The sequence below is a fragment of the Cololabis saira genome, chromosome 22, assembly GCF_033807715.1.
Source record: "Cololabis saira isolate AMF1-May2022 chromosome 22, fColSai1.1, whole genome shotgun sequence".
NCBI lineage: Eukaryota > Metazoa > Chordata > Actinopteri > Beloniformes > Belonidae > Cololabis > Cololabis saira.
Genome location: NC_084608.1, coordinates 1,184,131 through 1,211,589, shown reverse-complemented (window position 1 = coordinate 1,211,589; position 27,459 = coordinate 1,184,131). Strand labels below are relative to the sequence as shown.

The 27,459-nt window shown below is 44.3% G+C and overlaps 1 protein-coding gene across 1 annotated transcript in view; it reads left to right on the top strand.

The window, feature by feature from the left end:
• Window positions 1-27,459, top strand: part of plppr5b (phospholipid phosphatase related 5b) — a 155,506-nt gene that overhangs the window by 112,491 nt on the left and 15,556 nt on the right. The window contains exons 4-5 of the mRNA XM_061713037.1: window positions 16,906-17,082; window positions 17,406-17,540. Of these exons, the coding sequence (XP_061569021.1) occupies window positions 16,906-17,082; window positions 17,406-17,540 (312 nt within the window). The remainder of the gene's footprint in view (window positions 1-16,905; window positions 17,083-17,405; window positions 17,541-27,459) is intronic.

The following is a 27,459-nucleotide window of genomic DNA, read 5'->3' as shown; positions in this document are numbered from 1 at the left end:
TGCAAGAGTTTTTCAGATCTCGTCAGAATAATGTAAAACTGGAACGTTTTAATAACGTGAAATGGTTACATTTTTGGTTGCTGGACACACTGTGGAAAAAATCTATATTTTGAGTTAGTTTCTGCATAGAAATGCGTTTTGATTATATTTCTAGCAATACATATTTCACTTTCATAATATTCACTCAATAAATGTACATAATCTCTTGCTTGCTCTGGTTGCAAGGTTTTTTCAGATCTCGTCAGTATAATGTAAAACTGGAACTTTTTAATAACGTGAAATGGTTACATTTTTGGTTGCTGGACACGCTGGGAATAAAATCAATATTGTGAGTTAGTTTCTGCATAGAAATGCGTTTTGATTATATTTCTAGCAATACATATTTCACTTTCATAATATTCACTCAATAAATGTACATAATCTCTTGCTTGCTCTGGTTGCAAGGTTTTTTCAGATCTCGTCAGAATACCCTGGCTACGTTGGTCCAAAGTGCAAAAACGTAGAGGGGTTACAATATTAGCCCTTGAAATGTATAACTGTTACATTTTTCTAGCCCTTGAAATGTATAACTGTTACATTTTTCTGCCTTTTCGTTTTGCGTCCAAGTCACATGACTTTTAAGATTCTGGCCGTGAAACCAACAAACATGGTGGACATTTTTCATTTTTGAGTGAAAAAAATCTATATTTTGAGTTAACAAACACGGTGGACATTTTTCATTTTTGAGTGAAAAAAATCTATATTTTGAGTTAGTTTCTGCATAGAAATGCGTTTTGATTACATTTATAGCAATATATAAATGTAGATAATCTCTTGCTTGCTCTGGTTGCAAGGCTTTTTCAGATCTCGTCAGAATAATGTAAAACTGGAACTTTTTAATAACGTGAAATCGTTACATTTTTGGTTGCTGGACAGTGCTGTGAAAAAAAAAATCAATATCTTGAGTTAGTTTCTGCGTATTAATGCGTTTTGATTACATTTCTAGCAATACATATTTCAATTTCATAATATTCACTCAATAAATGTACATAATCTCTTGCTTGCTCTGGTTGCAAGGTTTTTTCAGATTTCGTCAGAATACCCTCGCTACGGTGGTCCAAAGTGCAAAAACGTAGAGGGGTTACAATATTCAACCCAGTCTCACAGGAAAACGTGGTACAGGCTACGTTGGTCCACATTGCAAAACGTGGCCAATGTTACGATTTGCCCTCCTAAAACGTGAGATGTGAACGCGTTCCGTGGCTCATTCATTTTAATAGCTTTCGTTAGGTTTCGTTTCTGTCACGTGACTTTCAAGTTTTCGGCTGTGGAGGAAAAATAAAATGGCTGCCATTTCTTTGATTCTCGGTCTAAATTGCAATATTTTAAGATAGTTTCGCCATGAAAAGCAGATTTTATCATATTCATAGCAAGAAATATATTTTGGTTATTTTACCCTCATTTAATGGATCTTATTGACGGAAATGTATGAACCATGTGCTTGTTTTACTTCCTTTGAGTAATAAAACCACCAATTCTCTTGCATGGCCCCGTTATTAAAATATATGCCAGGCCCAGTGCTTAATTTGTAAAGTGGGAGGTCCCGGAGCGCAGATGATGAGTGGCTCCGGTGCGAGAGAAAGAAAACACAGACACACACTGTTGAACTGTCCGTTTTGACGTTAACGGCGATTTTCACAATGATATCTGCAACATTTCTTAAGGCAGAAACACCACTGTATTACACAACATTAGTGGGTTAATTTCCTGCACATCAATTTTCATGTTTTTCCCTTCGATTGTGAGAAAAAAAGAGTTGTTTCATGCTGAGAGCATCATGCCAGCCAATCAGAATCCTGGAAAAAACATCAACAAATGACACGTGTAACTTCCAGGCTGATTTATGGTTCCGCGTTACACCAACGCAGAGCCTACGGCGGAAGTGATACTAGTAGCTGATTGGCCGATATGTGATCATCATCATCATCATCATCATCATCATCATCATCACCATCTTTATCATCATCATCATCATCATCATCACCATCACCACCATCATCATCATCACCTTGATCACCTTCATCACCATCATCATCATCACCATCATCACCTCCATCACCACCTTCATCATCATCACCACCATCACCTTCATCATGATCATCATCTTCATCATCACCCTAATCATCATCATCATCATCCCCATCATCATCATCATCGCCACCACCATCATCATCATCATCATCATCACCTTCATCATCACCTTCATCATCATCACCACCATCATCATCATCCAAGTCAAATTGCACGTGCGAGGTCCCGTTCATCGCTGCTTGCAGCTTTAATTTATATTTATATTTATATATAACTATTTTAACATTTCTAAACACAAAAACACGAAAGTGTCCTTGATAATTCAATAATACAATAGGTTCATGTTAAGGACATCCGTTTTAATTAGTTCTCCTTCGATTATGAGATGTTATTAATGCTCAGTAGGCACAGGAGGTTTGTTATGTATTGTTATGAGGCCTACTTCGTGTCTATTTTTGAACAGTTCACTTTGAGCTAGGAAGCTGAAATTCTAGACTCTGTATCAGGAGGTGACTTTCATCCACTGTGCAGATTTTCAGATCTGTGTGACCTTCGGAAGTGTCAAAGGTCACCGCGTCTGTTGCTTTTCGGCCTGCGAAGACCATTTTGTGTCTTTTTTTGCATAGTTCACTAACGCTTTGAGCTAAGAAGCTGAAATTCTAGACTCTGTATCAGGAGGTGACTTTCATCCACTGTGCAGATTTTCAGATCTGTGTGACCTTCAGAAGTGTCAAAGGTCACCGTGTGTGGTGCCTTTTTCAGGCCTTTTTTGTGTGTTTTTTGAATAATTCACTAACGCTTTGAGCTGGGAAACTGATTTTTGACTATGTTGCAATGCAGAAGGCCCTTTGCTAGTATCTTTTGGTCACGTGGCTGTACGACTTTCACAGAGCTAGTTGGCATCACAGAGGGTTCACAGAGTTGAGACTTGGCAAGCCCAATCTAAGCCCCATATGGAGGCCACAGGTCGAGTTTTACTTGGTTTGGTCAAATATTGTGGCAACGGTGTCCGTTCGAATGTTGGAAAAGGTGATGTTTCAAAGCCCCACCCAACGAAAAGTACAGGTCTGATCTGCACCAAACTAACGTCCGTCTGATCAGGGGATGCCCCCAAACAACATATAAAAAATTCAGATTTCTATGACTTCTGTAAAAGTGTTTCCTCTAAAACGTTCTGGCTGGTTAGGAGGGTGTAGAAACCTCTAGCTCTGAGAGCCTCCTGACTAATGGAACAGGGCCTATTTTGTGTCTTTTTTTGCATAGTTCACTAACGCCTTTAGCTAGGAGTCTGAATTTTTTATATGTTGTTTGGGGGCATCCCCTGATCAGCCAGACGTTAGTTTGGTGCAGATCAGACTTGTACTTTTCGTTGGGCGGGGCTTTGAAACGTCACCTTCTCCAACATTCGAACGGACACCGTTGCCACAATATTTGACCAAACCAAGTAAAACTCGACCTGTGGCCTCCATATGGGGCTTAGATTGGGCTTGCCAAGTCTCAACTCTGTGAACCCTCTGCAATGCCAACTAGCTCTGTGGAAGTCGTACAGCCACGGGACCAAAAGATCCTAGCAAAGGGCCTTCTGCATTGCAACATAGTCAGTCTCCCAGCTCAAAGCGTTAGTGAATTATTCAAAAAACACACAAAAAAGGCCTGAAAAAGGCAACACACACGGTGACCTTTGGCACTTCCGAAGGTCGCATGGGTCTGAACCTCGGCACAGTGGATGACAGTCACCTCCTGATACAGAGTCTAGAATTTCAGCCTCTTAGCTCAAAGCCTTAGTGAACTATGCAAAAAAAGACACAAAATGGTCTTCGCAGGCCGAAAAGCAACAGACGTGGTGACCTTTGACACTTCCGAAGGTCACACAGATCTGAAAATCCGCACAGTGGATGAAAGTCACCTCCTGATACAGAGTCTAGAATTTCAACTTCCTAGCTCAAAGTGAACTGTTCAAAAATAGACACGAAGTAGGCCTCATAACAATACATAACAAACCTCCTGTGCCTACTGAGCATTAATAACATGTCATAATCGAAGGAGAACTAATTAAAACGGATGTCCTTAACATGAACCTATGGTATTATTGAATTATCAAGGACACTTTCGTGTTTTTGTGTTTAGAAATTTTAAAATAGTTATATATAAATATAAATTAAAGCTGCAAGCAGCGATGAACGGGACCTCGCACGTGCAATTCGACTTGGATGATGATGATGGTGATGATGATGATGATGATGGTGGTGGCGATGATGATGGGGATGGTGATGATGATGAGGATGATGATGATGATGATGATGAAGGTGATGATGAAGATGATGATGATGATGATCATGATGAAGGTGATGGTGGTGATGATGATGAAGGTGGTGATGGAGGTGATGTTGGTGATGATGATGATGATGATGATGATGAAGGTGATCAAGGTGATGATGATGATGATGATGGTGGTGGTGGTGGTTGTGGTGATGATGATGATGATGATGATAAAGATGATGATAAAGATGGTGATGATGGTGGTGGTGGTGGTGGTGGTGATGATGATGATGATGATGATGATCACATATCGGCCAATCAGCTACTAGTATCACTTCCGCCGTAGGCTCTGCGTTGGTGTAACGCGGAACCATAAATCAGCCTGGAAGTTACACGTGTCATTTGTTGATGTTTTTTCCAGGATTCTGATTGGCTGGCATGATGCTCTTTAGGCTTCAGAACGTCACATTATGCAACAGAAACTTCACCAGCGTCATGTGTGCGACCTGTGTTTACAATTAGTTTGGCCACCGTCAATATTTTCTTGTATTTTACCTGTTTAATATTCTAAAGTCACACTTAAAAGTAACTCCACTTCCCTGTCACTCCAAATGAAAAACTCTCGTCCCGTTTTGGAAGTAAAGCCTGAATTATGGTCCCGCGTTAAATCGACGCAGAGCCTACGGCGTAGGGTACGCGGCGATGCGCGCCTTTACGGTGTGCGTCGCCGCGTACCCTACGCCGTAGGCTCTGCGTTGGTGTAACGCGGAACCATAAATCAGCCTGGAAGTTACACGTGTCATTTGTTGATGTTTTTTCCAGGATTCTGATTGGCTGGCATGATGCTCTCAGCATGAAATAACTCTTTTTTTTCTCACAATCGAAGGGAAAAACATGAAAATTGATGTGCAGGAAATTAACCCACTAATGTTGTGTAATTAACAATGATACAGTGGTGTTTCTGCCTTAAGAAATGTTGCAGATATCATTGTGAAAATCGCCGTTAACGTCAAAACGGACAGTTCAACAGTGTGTGTGTGTGTTTTTTTTCTCTCGCACCGGAGCCACTCATCGTCTGCGCTCCGGGACCTCCCACTTTACAAATTAAGCACTGGGCCTGGCATATATTTTAATAACGGGGCCATGCAAGAGAATTGGTGGTTTTATTACTCAAAGGAAGTAAAACAAGCACATGGTTCATACATTTCCGTCAATAAGATCCATTAAATGAGGGTAAAATAACCAAAATATATTTCTTGCTATGAATATGATAAAATCTGCTTTTCATGGCGAAACTATCTTAAAATATTGCAATTTAGACCGAGAATCAAAGAAATGGCAGCAATTTTATTTTTCCTCCACAGCCGAAAACTTGAAAGTCACGTGACAGAAACGAAACCTAACGAAAGCTATTAAAATGAATGAGCCACGGAACGCGTTCACATCTCACGTTTTAGGAGGGCAAATCGTAACATTGGCCACGTTTTGCAATGTGGACCAACGTAGCCTGTACCACGTTTTCCTGTGAGACTGGGTTGAATATTGTAACCCCTCTACGTTTTTGCACTTTGGACCACCGTAGCCAGGGTATTCTGACGAAATCTGAAAAAACCTTGCAACCAGAGCAAGCAAGAGATTATGTACATTTATTGAGTGAATATTATGAAATTGAAATATGTATTTCTAGAAATGTAATCAAAACACATTTCTATGCAGAAACTAACTCAAGATATTGATTTTTTTTTCACAGCACTGTCCAGCAACCAAAAATGTAACGATTTCACGTTATTAAAAAGTTCCAGTTTTACATTATTCTGACGAGATCTGAAAAAACCTTGCAACCAGAGCAAGCAAGAGATTATGTACATTTATTGAGTGAATATTATGAAAGTGAAATATGTATTGCTAGAAATATAATCAAAACGCATTTCTATGCAGAAACTAACTCACAATATTGATTTTATTCCCAGCGTGTCCAGCAACCAAAAATGTAACCATTTCACGTTATTAAAACGTTCCAGTTTTACATTATTCTGACGAGATCTGAAAAAACCTTGCAACCACGAGCAAGCAAGAGATTATATACATTTACTGAGTGAATATTATGAAAGTGAAATATGTATTGCTAGAAATGTAATCAAAACGCATTTCTATGCAGAAACTAACTCAAAATATAGATTTTTTTTCACTCAAAAATGAAAAATGTCCACCGTGTTTGTTGGTATCACGGCCAGAATCTTAAAAGTCACGTGACTTGGACGCAAAACGAATAGGCAGAAAAATGTAACAGTTATACATTTCAAGGGCTAGAAAAATGTAACAGTTATACATTTCAAGGGCTAATATTGTAACCCCTCTACGTTTTTGCACTTTGGACCACCGTAGCCAGGGTATTCTGACGAAATCTGAAAAAACCTTGCAACCAGAGCAAGCAAGAGATTATGTACATTTATTGAGTGAATATTATGAAATTGAAATATGTATTTCTAGAAATGTAATCAAAACACATTTCTATGCAGAAACTAACTCAAGATATTGATTTTTTTTTTCACAGCACTGTCCAGCAACCAAAAATGTAACGATTTCACGTTATTAAAAAGTTCCAGTTTTACATTATTCTGACGAGATCTGAAAAAACCTTGCAACCAGAGCAAGCAAGAGATTATGTACATTTATTGAGTGAATATTATGAAAGTGAAATATGTATTGCTAGAAATATAATCAAAACGCATTTCTATGCAGAAACTAACTCACAATATTGATTTTATTCCCAGCGTGTCCAGCAACCAAAAATGTAACCATTTCACGTTATTAAAACGTTCCAGTTTTACATTATTCTGACGAGATCTGAAAAAACCTTGCAACCACGAGCAAGCAAGAGATTATATACATTTACTGAGTGAATATTATGAAAGTGAAATATGTATTGCTAGAAATGTAATCAAAACGCATTTCTATGCAGAAACTAACTCAAAATATAGATTTTTTTTCACTCAAAAATGAAAAATGTCCACCGTGTTTGTTGGTATCACGGCCAGAATCTTAAAAGTCACGTGACTTGGACGCAAAACGAATAGGCAGAAAAATGTAACAGTTATACATTTCAAGGGCTAGAAAAATGTAACAGTTATACATTTCAAGGGCTAATATTGTAACCCCTCTACGTTTTTGCACTTTGGACCAACGTAGCCAGGGTACGTTTTTATATGAGACTGGGTTGGTTGAGCAGATGCCTGTATTACGTAGGTCATTTAGTAAAAGCTGTTGCTTGTGTACATCTCATCCACAGATACACATAGACGCAGACATGTTTGCATATACGCGCATACATATGGGCTACTTGTTTTTGCCCCTTGAAGGGCCTAACATTTTTTTTACTCAATTGTGGGGTCCACTCTTTCTTGTGGTTCTACGGCTCTGGAAAAGAAAATCACTAAAAAGGAAATTGTGGTTATGAATATCACTTTGACTAACAGAATTTTGAACAGTGGCTGTTTTTCAGCCACTTGTGCTGTCCAATTCTAACATTCAGTTTTTGTCAGGTCCATCTTCACACATAACAGTTTTTCTGTCAGTTGTAGGGTCTGTTTCTAACTTTCTCTAACTCTAGCAGGTGATATCGATATATTATCTATGCCTACTTATTACAATGCAGGCAAATAGTTATCTGCCAGAGCCTATTTCAACTGGACGAAAGGGAGGGGCACACCCTGGAGAGTTTGCCAGTCCATCACAGGGCCACATAGAGACAAATATGCAATCTCCACACAGTGACTCCTGCTGGGAGTGGAACCAGGAACCTTCTAACTGTGAACAGCCATCCATCCATTTTCCACCACTTATCCGGGTTGCCGGGGCAGCAGTCTCAACAGAGATGCCCAGACTTCCTTAACCCCAGACACTTCCTCCAGCTCTTCCTCCAGCTCTTCCGAGGGGAGTCCGAGATGTTCCCAGGCCAGCCAAGAGACGTAGTCTCTCCAGCGTGTCCTGGGTCTTCCCCGGGGTCTCCTCCCGGAGGGACATGCCTGGAACACCTCCCTAGGGAGGAGGGACATGCCTGGAACACCTCCCTAGGGAGGCGTCCAGGAGGCATCCGGTACAGATGCCCAAGCCCGCTCAGCTGACTCCTCTCAATGTGAAGGAGCAGCGGCTCGACTCCAAGCTCCTCCGGGGTGAGCGAACTCCTCATCCTATATCTAAGGGAGCGTCCAGCCACCCTGCGGAGGAAACTCATCTCGGCCGCTTGTATCCGCGATCTTATCCTTTCGGTCACTACCCAAAGTTCATGACCATAGGTGAGGGTAGGTGCGTAGATTGACCGGTAAATCGAGAGCTTCGCCTTTCGACTCAGCTCCTTCTTCACCACGACGGTCCGGTACATTGGCCGCATAACTGCGGACGCTGCACCGATCCGTCTGTCAATCTCATTCTCCATTGTTCCCTCACTCGTGAACAAGACCCCGAGATACTTGAACTCCTCCACCTGAGGCAAGACTTCTCCCCCCACCCGGAAAAGGCATGCCACCCTTTCCCGGTGGAGAACCATGGCCTCGGTTTTGGCCTCCTTGAACCGCCACCTTACTGTGGTGGAGGGGTTTGTGTTGCCCGAATGATCCTAGGAGCTATGTTGTCGGGGGCATTATGCCCCTGGTAGGGTCTCCGATGGCAAACAGGTCCTAGGTGACGGGCCAGACTAAGGGCCAATCCCAATACACCCCCTACTTTCTTCCACTAGCCCTCACTCACTACCACTAGCCCTCACTCACTACCACTAGCCCTAAAAATGAGTAGGGCCCTTGTAATCTTCCCTCGGGATTGGGACACCACTTGCTATGTCACTGCGTGGTTTACGTTCGGGTACGTAAGCGACTGCGTAGTTACGTTTGCACATACGTCACACCATATCAGGAAGCCCAGAGCTAAAAGCTGTTTTAATTTCCGCTGTAGCGCTGTTAATATGCAACTTTATTAAGTTTTAATATTTTTTCAGGCGTAAAAGTAACCGTTAAGATCCCCAAACTGGGCTCAGTTTATCCAAATAACGCCTGTTAAGAAAATTGCTCCGACGTTTTCGGGATGAGAACAGCCTCGATGCAGAGCCTACGGCGTACAGCACGCGTCACCGTGTAACCTACGCCGTAGGCTCTGCGTTGGTGTAACACGGAACCATAAATCAGCCTTTATTCTGGCGAGATCTTTGCAACAACGGGCAAGCGAGTGATTATGTACATCCACTGAGTGAATATTATGAAAGTAAAATATATTTATATATATATATATATTTATAATATATTATAATATATTTCTCGCTAGAAATGTAATCAAAATGCATTTTTATGCAGAAACTAACTCAAAATATTGATTTTATTCACTAAAAAATAAGAAATGTCCGCCATGTTTTTTTTTTTTAAATCAGTCTGCAAATGATGACGTAAAGCATTCTGGGAAATTTTTTCGGGAAGCCACTGCTATTTAACCACCAGCGAGGACGCGCTTCGCATCAGCAGGGCCTGCGGACCAATTCACTGTCCTTACTGTCCATGCGTGACCTCAATCCTGCCCCCTTTTGACACCTCTAAGGGCAATAAACTGCAAAGCTGGCTGGGCTTTGGAGTCATTCCTTAATTCCCTGTGTTTCAAAACATACGGTCAGCTTTGAGAAATCGAGGCTGGTCTCAGAGTGAGGCCTCAGAGATGGGCCTTAAAGTTGAAATTAAGGATTCCCATGTTCACATAGGACTGTGGACCCACATCTAGTAGTGTAATTGTGTCATTTTCTAATGCGCTACACAGGCAGGTAGGATTTTAAGATAAATAGAGTCAGAGCACCACCAGTGGTAAGCCTTAATCCATCCCGCAAACACTGTCCATTGTGTTGCAACATCCATCTGCACGAGCATAGGCTAGCTTTACTTTTTTTATTTTTGTTTTATTTAACCTTTATTTACACAGACAAGCAATTTAAGAACACATTCTTATTTACAAATGCAGCCTGAACAAAGAGCATAAGCACTTTGAGGGGAGAGGGGAAGGAGAGTGCTAGAAATAAAAAAACATTATGTAAAATTGCATAAAATCAGTACAATAAATATGTACAATAAATATAAATACAATAACATTGAAAAACATTAAGACAATGGGATGTGGCGGGTCGGTCTAATCAACAGGTGCAAGAGTCAACTGTAATATGAGGGCAGAGTGTTTTGTAGTGTGATCCAGTCATCAGCTGCAGCAAACCAGAAGGCGCTGCGACCAAAGACTGTACGGGCTTTGAGGATGGAGAGTTTAATAAAATTAATGGAGGGCACAGTGTGACAGGTGTAAAAGGGAAGAGAGGTAGAGAGGTGTTACGCCAAGTATGGTTTTGTAGATGAGCAGGAGCCAGTGACGGAGCTGTCTTGTATGGAGGTTATGTCCAGTCTACCAGGTTATATAAGTCACAGTGGTGAGTGGTAAAGGAAGTGCCAGTCGCAGAGCGGATGACAGAGTGGTGAAGAGTATCCAGTTTCTTGAGGGTGGATTGAGATGCCATCCTGTAGATAGTGTCACCATAATCAAATATATGCAGGATGGACAATTTGATAAGTCAGAATCAGAAGAATCAGAATCAGGTTTATTGGCCAAGTCAGGTCAAACAAGACAGGGAATTTCAATTTGGTTATTTTTGCTCACTGTAGAGTAAAGTAAGTAAGTAAGTAAAGTTTATTTATATAGCACCTTTCACAGATATAAAATCACAAAGTGCTTTACATTTAAAAAAAGGCACACAAATTAAAAGATATTAAAAAGAAAAGATACCAATAGTATACATATATATAAAAACCTAGATAAAATTAACAAGGTACAGAAAACAGCACTGGGCTGGCATGTTAAAAACATAGTCGCAACGCACAATTAAAAACATAGCAGCAACGCAGAGACACAATAAACGGTTAACCAAAAGCCTGTCTGAATAAAAACGTTTTCAGCTGCTTCATAAAGCCTTCACAAGAGTCCAGAGAACGCAGTTGTGAAGGGAGAGCATTCCATAATTTTGGCGCAACAGCTTGAAAAGCACGGTCACCTCTGGATTTGTAACGAGTTTGAGGGACAGACAGTAATGATTGGTGTGCTGATCTAAGAGCCCGATTTGGCGCATAAGGTAGAAGGAGGTCAGCGATGTATTGTGGTGTTTGGCCATGCAAAGCTCTGAAAGTTAGCACCAGTATTTTAAAATGGATGCGAAATTTAATGGGAAGCCAGTGAAGAGAGGATAAAATTGGAGTGATGTGTGTTCTCTTATTACTACTAGTTAAAAGCCGGGCTGCTGCATTTTGGACAGTTTGGAGACGATTTAAGGAGGTCTGATTTAAACAGGTAAAAAGAGAATTACAATAATCTAAGCGCGAAGAAATAAAAGCATGAACAACCATCTCCATCTCAACCTTGGTAACCACGGATCTTAATTTAGCTATATTCCTTAATTGGAAAAAGCATGAACTCACAAGATGACTTACATGATTGTCGAGTGACAGAGATTGGTCCAAGATGACACCTAAGTTTCTTAACTTATGCTGAGCACAGGCACTTAAAGACCCCATATATTGCTTTATGTTTGGGATATGATTTTCAGGAGCGACTATAAGGGCTTCTGTCTTGTCTGAATTTAATTGAAGACAGTTATCAACCATCCAAATCTTAATTGCATCCAAACAGTTGTTTAAAATGGACAATTGGTTAAAATCGTTTGGTTTAAAAGAACAATATAACTGGATGTCATCAGCATAAAAATGATAGGAGATGCCACTAAAGCCGGAAATATATAAATAAATAGACAAATGACAGCTCTTATTAACATATATACAATTTTAAAAAAAAAAGTGAAAGGTGCAGCAGTCTGAGGTAGACATGGTTATTGAAAGGTGCATTGCTTTTCCTGAGGTCCACTGTCATCTCCACAGTCTTGAGCGGGTTCAGCTCCAGGTGGTTCTGACTGCACCAGTGGACCAACTGTTCCACCTCCTGTCTGTACACGGACTCGTCCCCCTCCCGGATCAGGCCGATGACGGTGGTGTCATCCGCGTTCTTCAGGAGCTTCACAGACGAGTCCCCTGAGGGGCAGTCGTTGGTGTAGAGGGAGAAGAGCAGTGGTGAGAGGACGCACCCCTGGGGGGGCCAGTGCTGATGGTCCGGGTGCTGGATGTGATGCCCCCCCCCCACCCCTGGGGGGGCCAGTGCTGATGGTCCGGGTGCTGGATGTGATGCTCCCCCCCCTCACCCCTGGGGGGGCCAGTGCTCATGGTCCGGGTACTGGGTGTGATGCCCCCCCCCCCCCTCGCCCCTGGGGGGGCCAGTGCTGGTGGTCCGGGTGCTGGATGTGATGCTCCCCCCCACCCCTGGGGGGGCCAGTGCTGATGGTCCGGGTACTGGATGTGATGCCCCCCCCCCCCCCTCGCCCCTGGGGGGGCCAGTGCTGATGGTCCGGGTGCTGGATGTGATCCCCCCCCCCCCCCCCCCCCTCATCCCTGGGGGGGCCAGTGCTGATGGTCCGGATGCTGGATGTGATGCTCCCCAGCCTCTCCTGCTGCCTCCCACTCACTCAGGAAGCTGCTGATCCACTGACAGGTGGAGGCAGGTACTGTGATCTGGGTGAGCTTCTGGTGGAGGGTTTCAGGAGTGGTGGTGTTAAATGCCGAGCTGAAATCCACGAACAGGATCCTCGCACACGTCCCTGGTGTGTCGAGGTGACGCAGGATGTAGTGCAGTCCGATGTTGACTGCGTCATCCACCGACCTGTTTGCCCGGTAGGCAAACTGCAGGGGGTGGAGCAGGGAGCCTATGATGTCCTTCAGGTGGCTCAAAACCAGCCATTCAAAGGATTTCATGACCACAGATGTCAGGGCAACAGGCCTGTAGATATTTATTCCTGTGATGGTGGGTTTCCTGGGGACTGGGAAGATGGTGGGGCTTTTGAAGCATGAGGGCACCTCACACAGCTCCAGGGACTGGTTGAAGATCCATGTAAAGGTCGGTGCCAGCTGCTCAGTGCAAGCTCTCAGTATTGTATTTAGGAAATTCGTGGGTGAGGTTTATTCTGTTGAATTCCCCCAAAACAATGAACAGTGAGTTCGGGAGTTTTTTCTCCAAATCTGGTCAGCCAGCAGCTGAGTAGCTTCAGTTACACAAGCATGCGTCGGAATGTCTTTTTAACACTGTGACAAGATCTCTCTCTCTGAAAACCGGGTAAAAAGACTTCCCAATCTTAAGCAGTTGTTCTCTGCTGAAGGTGACCATTGGTGGGCAGCAGAGAACAAGAGATACACACAAAATCCTAAAAAGTAGCGGAAAGCGAAACACCAAGGCGCATCTTGAATCCCTCATGAGTGTATGTTTTGCTGAATGGGTGAAAGAGGCCTTGTTGCGGTATAGGAAGCTCATGTGAGCTTTTACTTTTGACTGTAGGTGCTTGATATGGGTGGTGAAGGAGAGTCCAACCAGAGGCCAAGTTATTTATAGCAGGTCACAAACTCCAGTTCAGAGCAGTCGGCACAGAATATTTTGGGGGCAGTGGCGGATTCCCGGTAATGCATTTGGTTTTCGTGGTGTTAAGGAAAAGGTGAAGGCTATGCTGTTCTATAGAGGGGAGACTGTGTGGAGATGCATTCTTTCAGTCAGGGTTCAGAATGCATCATAGCACAGAGACAGCACTTGTTCGAGTCACGAATGACCTCCTTATGGCCTCAGATAAGGGATTAGTGTCCATACTGGTTCTACTGGACCTCAGTGCTGCTTTTGACACTATAGATCATGGCATTTTACTGCACAGGTTAGAGCATGTTGTTGGGATTAAAGGGACAGCTCTATGTTGGTTTAAATCATACCTATCTGACAGGTTCCAGTTTGTTCATGTACATGAGGTTTCTTCAGAACAGTCAAGGGTCTGTTATGGTGTTCCGCAGGGTTCAGTGCTAGGGCCAATCTTGTTCAGTTTATACATGCAGCCGTTGGGAAGTATAATCCAGAATCACGGCATACACTTTCATTGTTATGCTGATGATATGCAGCTCTATTTGTCTATGAAGCCGGATGAAACAGAACCGTTAGTTAAACTTCAGGCATGTCTTAGGGACATCAAGGACTGGATGTCCAGAAATTTCCTGCTTCTAAATTCAGATAAAACAGAGGTTATCATTCTTGGTCCAGAGCATCTTAGGAAGGGATTAGATGGTGTTGCGATGGCTTCCAGTGCAACTGTGAGAAACCTTGGTGTTATTTTCGATCAGGATTTGTCGTTTAAACCATATGTCAATCAGGTTTGTAAAATAGCCTTTTTCCATCTCCGTAATATTGCAAAGATTAGGAAAATCCTCTCGCAGAGTGATGCAGAAAAACTAGTTCATGCGTTTGTATCTTCTAGACTAGATTACTGTAATGTGTTGTTAGCAGGATGTCCAAGTAATTTGCTGAATAGGCTCCAGCTGATCCAAAATGCAGCAGCACGAGTACTGACAGGAATTAGCAGGAGAGACCACGTCTCTCCAGTGTTAGCGTCGCTCCATTGGTTACCCGTAAAATTCAGAATCCAATTTAAAATTGTATTACTTGCGTATAAAGCCCAAAACGGCTTAGCTCCGCATTATTTGCAAGACCTGATAGTGCCTTATGTTCCTGTCAGAGCTCTCCGTTCTCAGAGTGCAGGTTTACTCGTAGTTCCTAGAGTATCTAAATGTAGATTTGGAGGGCGGGCGTTCTGCTATCAGGCACCACTACTATGGAACCAACTTCCAATCTGGGTTAAGGGGGCTGACACCACCTCCACCTTTAAAACTAAACTTAAAACATTTCTGTTTAGTAAAGCCTATAGTTAGTGTTTAGTAAACCTCTAGCTGGTGTTGGTAAATCTCTAGGTAGTGTAAACTTTAGTGTGTCAGAGTCGCTCCTGTGGTTTCTTGTGCTGGCCCCCCCTTCTCCTCCCTTTTCTCTCTTTTGCCCATGTTGCAGCATCCTTTGCCGGACACCGGAACCTGCAGGTGGTCGTGGGTGGCTTGTAGCTTGCATTACGGAGCACAAGTCTTTCCCCGACCCTGCACCCCAACCTGGGACTTGCTGATTTGGCCGGAGCTTCGGGAGCTGCGTGCTGGCCTGCGGTCCCCACCCCTGGTCATCCCGTTGCTGGCCCCCCGTTCTCCTCCCTTTTCTCTCTTTTGTCCTGCAGGTGGTCGTGGGTGGCTTGTAGCTTGCATTACGGAGCACAAGTCTTTTCCTGACCCTGCACCCCAACCTGGGACTTGCTGATTGGGCCGGAGCTTCGGGAGCTGCGTGCTGGCCTGCGGTCCCCACCCCCGGTCATCCCGTTGCTGCTTCCACCTGCCTGCTGTGCTGTTGCCGTCCCTGACCCACCAGTCTGGCCCTCGGCAGGAGGATCCCCCCTGATGAGCCTGGTCCTGCTCAAGGTTTCTTCCCTCCTAAAGGGGAGTTTTTCCTTGCCACTGTTTGGCTTAAGGTTTTTCTCCCACTAGGGGAGTTTTTACCTGCCATTGTTTATGTAATAACTGCTCGGGGGTCATGTTCTGGGTATGGGTCTCTGTAAAGCGTCTAGAGACAACTCTGTTGTATTAGACGCTATATAAATAAAATTGAATTGAATTGAATTGTTGAAGTGTGGATGTTGCACAGTGAAATGAAGGGCTCTCTGCATATAAGATGGTGTCATCAGCATATAGGTGGATCTTGGAATTGTCGACAGATTTGGCTACATCATTTATGTAGATGGAGAACAGCGTAGGGCCTAGGATAGAGCCTTGTGTCACGCCCTTTGGTGATGGTGAGAGGGGGAGACAGGATGTTTTCGGTCTTTATGTGCTGGATTCGCTTATACAAGTAGCTAGAAAACCAACTATAGGAGTGTGATGACAGACCAATACTGCTGAGCCTCTGAAGGAGGATGGAGTGGTACACAGAATCAAAGGCCTTGGTGAGATCAATAAAAGCAGCAATTCAGACGTGCTTAGAGTCCAGGGAGGTAATGATTTCAACCGGTGAAAACCTTTAGGAAAAACAAATGGTCAAATTTGGTGATGTGTGTGTTCAGTTCTGGCAATATCAAAGGCTTTCAACTGAGCAATGACTCCAGTGATGGGCAGTCCTTTTTGTTTTCCTTAAGTCACTCACTCGTGCCCCCACTGCTCAGTCTCTGAAGTGAGTCTTTTTTTTAAACGGTCTAGATTTTTAAGTACTCTTTTCTGGTGTCGCTATCTTAAAGTTAGCATCAAAACTATTTTTTTCCTCTATCATCCTACTTTTGACTCACTTTGTTTGGGATCTCACAATCTTTCTGCATCCCTCAAAGCCCTGCAACTAATCTGAGTTTATGTGTAAAGCTACAATTGTAATGAAAACATCCAGGTTGTCATCACTGTACCACCCTTTTGTTGTGGATGTAATTGTCCAGACCCTGAACACAGGACAACATAACTTTTTCAGATTAATTTGAAAGGAAAACCTTTCAATTGTATATGTGTGTGAAAAACTGAATTTTACATAGTTTGATATAAACATTTTTGATGTTATCAACTTTACATTTCCATTTTCTTCCAGATGTATGTGACGTGCACTGTGCACACAAAGGGTACACGTCTCGCCAAGCCATTGCTGTCTCTAGGACTTCTTTGTTTGGCCTTCCTCACCGGTTTGAATCGTGTGGCTGAATACCGCAACCACTGGTCAGATGTGATTGCTGGCTTTATCATCGGCTCTGCTATTGCCATTTTCCTGGTAAGCTGAAGCAAGATTGTGTCTGGATTGTTTTTTTTTTTAATTGTTTTCAAATAAAAAAGTAATATATTATGTGAATGGATCTGGACCCATTCACTTTCCAAAGCACATGTCTAAGCTTATTAATTATTGGTGCTGTTTGTTAGCCAACATAGCCTGCTTTCAATTCAATTCAATTCAAAAGTCTATTTCAAACATGATAGTAGTGTAAGTAACAGACATGCTTGAACATAATTAAACAAGAAATGCAAGAGAGACACTTTTTTTCGTAGCAGCAGTACTGACATGTTCATCTATGAATTACATGATTTTTGTCCTGAAAGGTGATGTGTGTGGTCCATAACTTCAAAGGCAAGTTGCTACTGAACGAGGTGTCATCGGTGGACCAGCAACCCAACACAGCTACGCTGAACATCAGCCAAGTGCAGAGTCCTCTGGAGAAGTACATTGCATCACAGGTTTGCAAGAACAGTATGCCTGCACAATAATATTGTAGACTTGCTAGGTGACATATGATATACCTACAACTTGACTGAAATCACATTTAGATTGCTATGACACTCATGTCTACTTTTAATTAACATCATATTCAGATACTGTCTGTGTACAAATTCATGCTAAATATTAATTCTTAATAAAACACTCATTGTTCACAAAAACTTGCAACATATTTTGTCTTTGACTTGGATTTTATATAGCGCCCTTCAAGGCACCCAGAGCGCTTTACAGAGATCACTATTCATTCATACACATTCTCTCTGGTGGTGGTAAGCTACGTTTTGTAGCCACAGCTGCCCTGCAGACTGACGGAAGCGTGGCTGCCATATCGCGCCAAACGGCCCCTCCGACCACCACCAACATTCATACACATTCATACACATTCTCATGAGGCAAGGTGGGTAAGGTGTCTTGCCCAAGGACACTACGACGGCAAACTGGGACAGAGCGGGACCGATCTTCCGATGATTGGACGACCCGCTCTACCACCTGAGCTACTGTCGCCTATATCATCTTGACAACCTGAAAATGTATGATTAATTGTGTGTAATAGACTTTCAAGTTCAGCTTAAAGGTCAGCCTAAAACCTTGATCTGTAATCTGTCTGTCTTTTAGCTAGAACCATAGGTCTTCATTAACAAGTAGCTCATGTCTGACGTGATAACTGGTGTGAGCAGATCTCATGAGTAACGGAGGAGCTTAGGAAATATCTAAGTCAACTAAGTGTCCGATAAGCTGTTCAGTGGAGTTTGTTTATCTGGGGTAGACCTGAAAAATGGTGGTTTTCATTTTCAGGCTGACCATAAAATTTAGATTTTTGTGATGTACCCTACAAGAAGCCATAGTTAGGGCCCGAGCACCTTCAGTGCGAAGGCCCTATTGTATCTGTAGGAATTTTTAGGGCCCGAGCACTTGCAGTGCGAAGGCCCTATTGTATTTGCAGGAATTTTTAGGGCCCGAGCACCTTCAGTGCGAAGGCCCTATTGTATCTGTAGGAATTTTTCTTTCTTTCTTTCTTTCTTCTGACGAAAGGAGGGCCTTTTTGCCCCCCTAAACGTGCCCAAAAAGTCACCAAATTTTGCATGCAAGTCAGGCCTGGCGAAAAATGTGATATTTAATGGTTTACATTAATGGGCGTGGCAAAATGGCTCAATAGTGCCCCCCGGAAAACTTTGTGCATCAAGCCCCACAATAAGGTTTGACGTACATGCACGAAAATCAGTACACACCTGTATCAGTACACAACCTAAAGAAAAGTCTCTTGGCGACATGGCCGACACCGAACAGGAAGTCAGCCATTTTGAATTAATCGTGTCACTTTGGCGCAATTTATGCCATTCCTTCGGCAGTATAATAAGGCCCGAACCGTAACGTGCCCCCAAGTGTGTTATACATCAAAATGTGCGTCTCCATCCTGCGACAACATGCATTACTTTTCTCTTTCAAAAGCGTTACCGTGGCGACGCTAGACGCCAAAAAGCGCGCCCACCCTTCATCTTGTTGGTTCAGACAGAAAAAACTTTGCGCCTCAAGCCCCATAATACGGTTTGACGTACATGAACGAAAATCGGTACACACCTGTATCATGTCGCAACTAAAAGAAAAGTCTCTTGGCGCCATGGCCGAAACCGAACAGGAAGTCGGCCATTTTGAACATTCTGAATTAATCGCGTAATTTTGGAGCAATATGAGCCATTCCTTTCGAGAATTAATACGGCCCGAACCGTAACGTGCACCCAGGTGTGTTATACATCAAAATGTGCGACTCTATCCTGCAACTACACGCATTACTTTTCTCTTTCAAAAGTGTTACCGTGGCGGCGCTAGACGCCAACAAGCGCACCCCCCCCTTCATCTGATTGGTCCATATTTGATAGTTCCCCAAAAGGCACCAAATTTGGCATGCAAGTCAGGCCTGGTGATAAATTTGATATTTGATGGTTTGCATTAATGGGCGTGGCAAAATGGCTCAACAGCGCCTCCCGGAAAACTTTGTGCCTCAAGCTCCACAATACGGTTTGACGCACATGCACGAAAATCGCTACACACCTGTATCATGGCACAACTTAAAGAAAAGTCTCTTGGAGCCATGGCCGAAACCGAACAGGATGTCGGCCATTTTGAATAAATTGTGTCATTTTGGCGAAATTTATGCCATTCCTTCGGCAGTTAATTCACCCCGAACCGTAACGTGCACCCAGGTGTGTTATACATCAAAATGTGCGTCTCCATCCTGCGACACCACGCATTACTTTTCTCTTTCAAAAGTGTTACCGTGGCGACGCTAGACGCCAAAAGGCACGCCCCCCCTTCATGTGATTGGTCCATATTTGATAGTTCTCCAAAAGTCACCAAATTTTGCATGCAAGCCAGACTTGGCGATAAATTTGATATTTCATGGTTTGCATTAATGGGCGTGGCCTAACGGCTCAACAGCGCCCCCTAGAATACTTTTATCTGCCATAACTTTTGAATGGTTTGACATAGGAAGTTGTGGGTGGTGTCATGGGACTCTGTAATGAGTCCTTAAGCTTCTTGGCCTTAATTAGCCCCGCCCCTTCTTCTGCTTGGTTGTCCCGATTTTCTGCTATAACATTGGAATGGTTTGACATAGAGAGTCCTGGGTGCTGTCATCAGATTCTTTATGGAGTCCTTGACCTTCATTGGCCAGAATTAGCCCCGCCCCTTCTTCTGATTGGTTGTCCCGATTTTCTGCTATAACTTTGGAATGGTTTGACATAGGGAGTCGTGGGTGGGGTCATCAGATTCTTTATGGAGTCCTTGACCTTCATTGGCCTGAATTAGCCCCGCCCCTTCTTCTGATTGGTTGTCCCTTTTTTCTGCTATAACTTTTGAATGGTTTGACATAGGAAGTCGTGGGTGGTGTCTTTTCTGATATGCTTATGGGGGGCGGTGGCCGTGAGTGCGAGGGCCCGTTCATCGCTGCTTGCAGCTTTAATTATTATTATTATTTTCCTGACAAAAGGAAGGCCTTTTTGCCCCCCTAAACGTGCCCAAAAAGTCACCAAATTTTGCACCCAAGTCAGGCCTGGCGAAAAATTTCATATTTAATGGTTTGCATTAATGGGCGTGGTAAAATGGCTCAACAGGGCCCCCTTGAAAACTTTGTGCCTCAAGCCCCACGATACGGTTTGACGTACATGCACGAAAATCGGTACACACCTGTATCATGGGGCAACTTAAAGAAAAGTCTCTTGGCGTCATGCCCGAAACTGAACAGGATGTCGGCCATTGTGAATTAATCGTGTCATTTTGGCGAAATTTATGCCATTCCTTCGGCAGTTAATTCAGCCCGAACCGTAACGTGCACCCAAGTGTGTTATACATCAAAATGTGCGTCTCCATCCTCCACGCATTACTTTTCTCTTTCAAAAGCGTTACCGTGGCGACGCTAGATGCCAAAAAGCGTGCCCACCCTTCATCTGATTGGTTCAGACAGAAAAAACTTTGCGCCTCAAGCCCCATAATACGCTTTGACGTACATGAACGAAAATCGGTACAGACCTGTATCATGTCGCAACTAAAAGAAAAGTCTCTTGGCGCCATGGCCGAAACCGAACAGGAAGTCGGCCATTTTGAACATTCTGAATTAATCGCGTAATTTTGGAGCAATATATGCCATTCCTTCGAGAATTAATTCAGCCCGAACCGTATCGTGAACCCAGGTGTGTTATACATCAAAATGTGCGTCTCCATCCTGCCACTACACGCATTACTTTTCTCTTTCAAAAGTGTTACCGTGGCGACGCTAGACGCCAACAAGCGCACCCCCCCTTCATCTGATTGGTCCATATTTGATAGTTCCCCAAAAGGCACCAAATTTGGCACGCAAGCCAGGCCTGGCGATAAATTTGATATTTCATGGTTTGCATTAATGGGCTTGGCAAAATGGCTCAACAGCGCCCCCCGGAAAACTTTGTGCCTCAAGCCCCACAATACGGTTTGACGTACATGCACGAAAATCGCTACACATCTGTATCATGGCACAACTTAAAGAAAAGTCTCTTGGAGCCGAAACCGAACAGGAAGTCGGCCATTTTGAATTAATTGTGTAATTTTGGCGCAATTTATGCCATTCCTTCGGCAATTAATACGGTCCGAACCGTAATGTGCACCCAGGTGTGTTATACATCAAAATGTGCGTCTCCATCCTGCGACTACGCGCATTACTTTTGTCTTTCAAAAGTGTTACCGTGGCGATGCTAGATGCCAAAAGGCGCACCCCCCCTTCATCTGATTGGTCCATATTTGATAGTCACCAAATTTTGCATGCAAGCCAGGCCTGGCGATACATTTGATATTTCATGGTTTGCATTAATGGGCGTGGCCTAACGGCTCAACAGCGCCCCCTAGAATACTATTCTCTGCCATAACTTTTGAATGGTTTGACATAGAGTTGTGGGTGGTGTCATGGGACTCGGTATTGAGTCCTTTACCATAATTGGTGAAAATTAGCTCTGCCCCTTCTTCTGATTGGTTGTCCATATTTCCTACTATAAATTTTGAATGTTTTGACATAGAGAGTCGTGGGTGATGTCACCTGAATCGGTATTGAGTCCTTGAGCTTCATTGGCCTGAATTAGCCCCGCCCCTTCTTCTGATTGGTTTTCCCGATTTTCTACTATAACTTTTGAATGGTTTGACATAGAGAGTCGTGGGTGGTGCCATCAGATTCTGTATGGAGTCATTGACCTTGATTGGTCTGAATTAGCCCCACCCCTTCTTCTGATTGGTTGTCCCGATTTTCTACTATAACTTTTGAATGGTTTGACATAGAGAGTCGTCGGTAGTGTCATCAGATTCTGTATGGAGTTGTGGGTGGTGTCATTGGACGCTGTATTGAGTCCTTGACCTTCTTTGGCCTGAATTAGCCCCGCTCTTCTTCTGATTGGTTGTCCCGATTTTATACTATAACTTTTGAATGGTTTGACATAGAGAGTCGTCGGTGGTGTCATCAGATTCTGTATGGAGTCCTTGACCTTCATTGGCCTGAATTAGCCCCGCCCATTCTTCTGATTGGTTGTCCCTTTTTTCTGCTATAACTTTTGAATGGTTTAACATAGGAAGTCGTGTGTGGTGTCGTTTCTGATATGCTTATGGGGGGCGGTGGCCGTGAGTGCGAGGGCCCGTTCATCGCTGCTTGCAGCTTTAATTCTATTTTGTCCCTTGATGACCGCCAGGCAGTGCTGTAAGCACTGGATTTCTCCGCTCACGCATGTGTATTTCAAGTACAATAACAACAATGTCACGTCACCCATGACCCCTGCATGACCCCCGGAAGGGTATATCTTCCGGCGTCAGCAGGTGATCGGTTCCTCATTCTTCTCGCGATCTCGCATCTGGAGTACAGGACGGAAATAAGAGGTTGGTCAAATTTTTTCCTTTCCTCCGCCATTAACGTAGGAGTAACGATTTTTCGTCCTCCGAGAGGCTGTGGCTTGTTATTTGATTGTTCTCCTGTTGCTTGTCTTGCTGGTGGTAGTGGCGTCTCCGCCCCGCCTGCCAGCATTGCTGAAAGGAGGTAATTTGGCAGCTGCGCCTTTTGTTACTAATATTCTGTGTAACGATTAATGTGTTTTTCTTGTTAAGAAAGTTGCATTTTTTGGTGAAGGCAGCATTTCGCTTCCCTTTCCCATCTGTTATATTACATTTTTCCTTGTAGGAACGTTACATTGTCAGTGAAGGCAGCGTTTCGCTTCCCTCTCCCACCTGTTGCATTACATTTTTCCTTGTAGGAACGTTACATTAATGGTGAAGGCGGCATGTCCGCTCCCCTCTCCCACAGTACATTTGTAGTTACATTATTGGTGAAGGCAGTGTGTCCGCTCCCCTCTCCCACTTGTAACATTTGTGTTTTCTTGTTAAGGAAGTTACATTATTGGTGAAGGCAGCATGTCCGCTCCCCTCTCCCACTTGTAACATTTGTGTTTTCTTGTTAAGGAAGTTACATTATTGGTGAAGGCAGCGTGTCCGCTCCCCTCTCCCACTTGTAACATTTGTGTTTCTTGTTAAGAATGTTACATTATTGGTGAAGGCAGCATGTCCGCTCCCCTCTCCCACCGGTACCAATTGTGGTTTCTTGTTAAGAAGGTCGCGCTTTTGGTGAAGGCAGCGTTCCGCTTCCCTCTCCCACTTGTAACATTTGTGTTTCCTTGTTAAGGAAGTTACATTATTGGTGAAAACAGCGTGTCCGCTCCCCTCTCCCACCTGTAACATTTGTGCTTTCTTTTTGAGAAGGTTACATTATTGGTGAGGGCAGCGTTTCCGCTTCCCTCTCCCACTTGTAACATTTGTTCTTCTTGCTTGAAGCAACCCAAGAACCACAACAACAAAAACCAACTTTGTTGGTGAAGGCAGCGTATCCGCTCCCCTCTCCCAGCTTTGTTGCTTGGTTTCTACCGAACCAGTCACTGTGATGGAGCGGTCTTGTACAGGTTGTATGGCCGCCCTGGATCCAGCGGATGACCATGACCTCTACATCTCTTGCCTTGGCCCAGAGCAGCTGGAGCCATCGGCCAGCCTCCCCTCATCCCAGCCAGCGGGGGCTTCGCTGAAGAGGCCGGCGAAGAGAACTGTGAGTGCCCCCAAACGACAGAAGTTGATGAGCCAGCTCTCCTCTAAAGTGGATTGCTTGGCCGCCGACATGGAGCAGATGAAGGTGCTCCTCTTTAACCTGCAGCCTGTTGATGCAGCATGTTGCTGCCGGCCAGTTGGAGCCTGCCATGCCAGGGCTTGTTCTTGGGTCGCCACCGCCGCCAGAGGACGCAATCTCAATTGCAGCCTCAGCGAGCCGCTTCAATATGTCCTCAGGGGGCCCAGCCTTACAAGGCTCGGGGCTCTCCTCACGCTCATCTGCCCAGAGCTCTCGGAGGGGGTCGGCTTATTCTTCCGTGGGGAGCGTTATCCGCACTGCGCAATTGCAACTGGATACACCACGTGCCGAGGTTGCCTCTAGCACCTTCCACAGGCGCAACCCTTCTCCGGTTGAGTTCACCATTCCACCTTCGTCGGAATTTTTGAGGGAGCTGCATTCATGCTGGAGACATGTCACAGCCCTCTCCAGGCCGACATCAGATAACCGCACTCTGGCGGCGATGGAGGACACAGAAGTGGCTGGTCTCAGCCACATGCCCCCCATCGAGCCTTCCATTGCAGCGCTGATAGTGGTTCCTGATGAGGCTCCAAAGCCGGATCCCAAGTGCCCCCCTCCCCTTTGTAGGGTTACTGATGGTTATATCCGTAAGGCCTATGACCTGGCGTCGCGCATTGGCCGGCTGGGGAACACCCTTTCCCATCTTCTGCTGGCTCTCTCCACCTCCCTGCAGGATGCACAGGTGGATGATTCCACATGTGCCATGTGTGACGTGTCCCTACAGGCTTTTGCCTTCCAGACGAGGGAGCTGGGGCGGCTGATCCCCACCCTGGTGCACACACGCCATCATGTCTGGCTAGCGCAGTCAATTTTGATGGAGACTGCTCGTAGGGTTCTTCGTCAGGCACCAGTGGAACCGGGAGAGCTGTTTGGGGCAACTGCCCTGGAAGCTCTGAACCGCACCGCCCTGGCCTTCACAGGAGAGCACCTGCTCCCAGTACGCCGAGAGGCCCTTCGTCTGCCCCCAGGCGTCGCCCTCAACCCCCTACCCACGGAGGCCGGTGCAGCTCCCAGCGGTCCGTTGGACAGTCTGCTGGTGACTTTCTGACAGATTCCAGTTTGTTCATGTACATGAGTTTTCTTCAGAACAGTCAAGGGTCTTTTATGGTGTTCCGCAGGGTTCAGTGCTAGGGCCAATCTTGTTTAGTTTATACATGCAGCTGGGAAGTATAATCCAGAATCACGGCATACACTTTCATTGCTATGCTGATGATACGCAGCTCTATTTGTCTATGAAGCCGGATGAGACAGAACCGTTGGTTAAACTTCAGGCATGTCTTAGGGACATCAAGGACTGGATGTCCAGAAATTTCTTGCTTCTAAATTCAGATAAAACAGAGGTTATCATTCTTGGTCCAGAGCATCTTAGGAAGGGATTAGATGGTGTTGCGATGGCTTCCAGTGCAACTGTGAGAAACCTTGGTGTTGTTTTCGATCAGGATTTGTCGTTTAAACCATATGTTAATCAGGTTTGTAAAATAGCGTTTTTCCATCTCCGTAATACTGCAAAAATTAGGAAAATCCTCTCGCAGAGTGATGCAGAAAAACTAGTTCATGCGTTTGTATCGTCTAGACTGGATTACTGTAATGTGTTAGCAGGATGTCCAAGTAATTTGCGGAATAGGCTCCAGCTGATCCAGAATGCAGCAGCACGAGTGCTGACATGAATCAGCAGGAGAGACCACGTCTCTCCAGTGTTAGCGTCGCTCCATTGGCTACCTGTAAAATTCAGAATTCAATAAAAAAATGTATTACTTGCATATAAAGCCCAAAACGGCTTAGCTCCGCAGTATTTACAAGATTTGATAGTGCCTTATGTTCCTGGCAGAGCTCTCCGCTCCCAGGGTGCAGGTTTACTCGTAGTTCCTAGAGTATCTAAATGTAGATTTGGAAGGCGGGCGTTCTGCTATCAGGCACCATTACTTTGGAACCAACTTCCAATCTGGGTTAAGGAGGCTGACACCACCTCCACCTTTAAAACTAAACTTAAAACCTTTCTGTTTAGTAAAGCCTATAGTTAGTGTTTAGTAAACCTCTAGCTGGTGTTGGTAAATCTCTAGGTAGTGTAAACTCTAGTGTGTTAGAGTCAGTAGTCATAGTTGCAGCTATAGAACAAAACTATAATAGTTAGTCTCAAATATAGCTTTGCGGTAGATATGCTGCTATAGGCTTATGCTGCAGGGGGGCACCGACATGATCCGCTGGGTGGTGCCTCTCACCCTTCTTCTCCTCTCCTTTTCCCTGCCTCTCTTCTCCATTACCATTTTTATTTATTATAAATATCTCATAGCTATCATTTTTGTCCATCGTTCCCTTTAGTTTCTTGTGCCACCCCCCCCAGGGGACAGGAATCAGGTGGCAGACTTCCTTTCCGGGCGCAGGCCTCCACCGGGAGAGTGGCGGCTTCATCCGGAGGTAGTGGAAACGATTTGGGTGCCAACGTTGCAGAGAGTCCTCCAGAGGGGTCACAGGCTCCTCTTGGTGGCCCCCTTCTGGCCAGGGAATACATGGTTTCCACTGCTGCGGAGGCTCTGCTGCAGCGCACCATGGCACCATTAAGGGACAAGTCATTGAAGAGGTACAATCCTTTAAATATCTGGGGACAATCATTGACTCTACCTTAAAATTTAAAGAAAACTGCAAAGCTGTGAGCAGGAAGGGACACCAGCGGCTGTTCTGTCTGTTGTCCCGTTTCCATGTTGATAGGACCATGATGACACTTTTTTATTATGCTTTTATTGAATCTGTTTGAGCTTTTTCATTTGCATCATGGTTCGGAAACCTGTGCATAAAAGAAAGGAGCTCACTCAACCAAATTATTAAATGGTCAGGTCGGCTGATTGGGGAAACACAGCTGGGCCTGGAGTCACTGTAAGCTAGTGGCTCGCCAGCTCCATTCCCAATGGCGAGTGAGTTCCAGCTACTGCCATCAGGACGCAGATTTAAAGTCTCCAGAACTAGGACCACACGCTACAGAAACAGCTTCGTCCCTGCTGCTGTCTCTCTTTTAAACAAATCTTAACCATTTTTATTTATTACTGAGGTCTATCCTGCTTTTAACTTATTTATTTCTATTTTTTAGGAACCCTGACCTTGGTTTTTACTTTCTTTATTCATTCATTGTTCTTTGCCTTGTGGGCAACATCTACTTTTATCCTGTCAGTGAGCATTGTGAGTACCTGCCATGTCTGTCTTGTTCTGTTGCA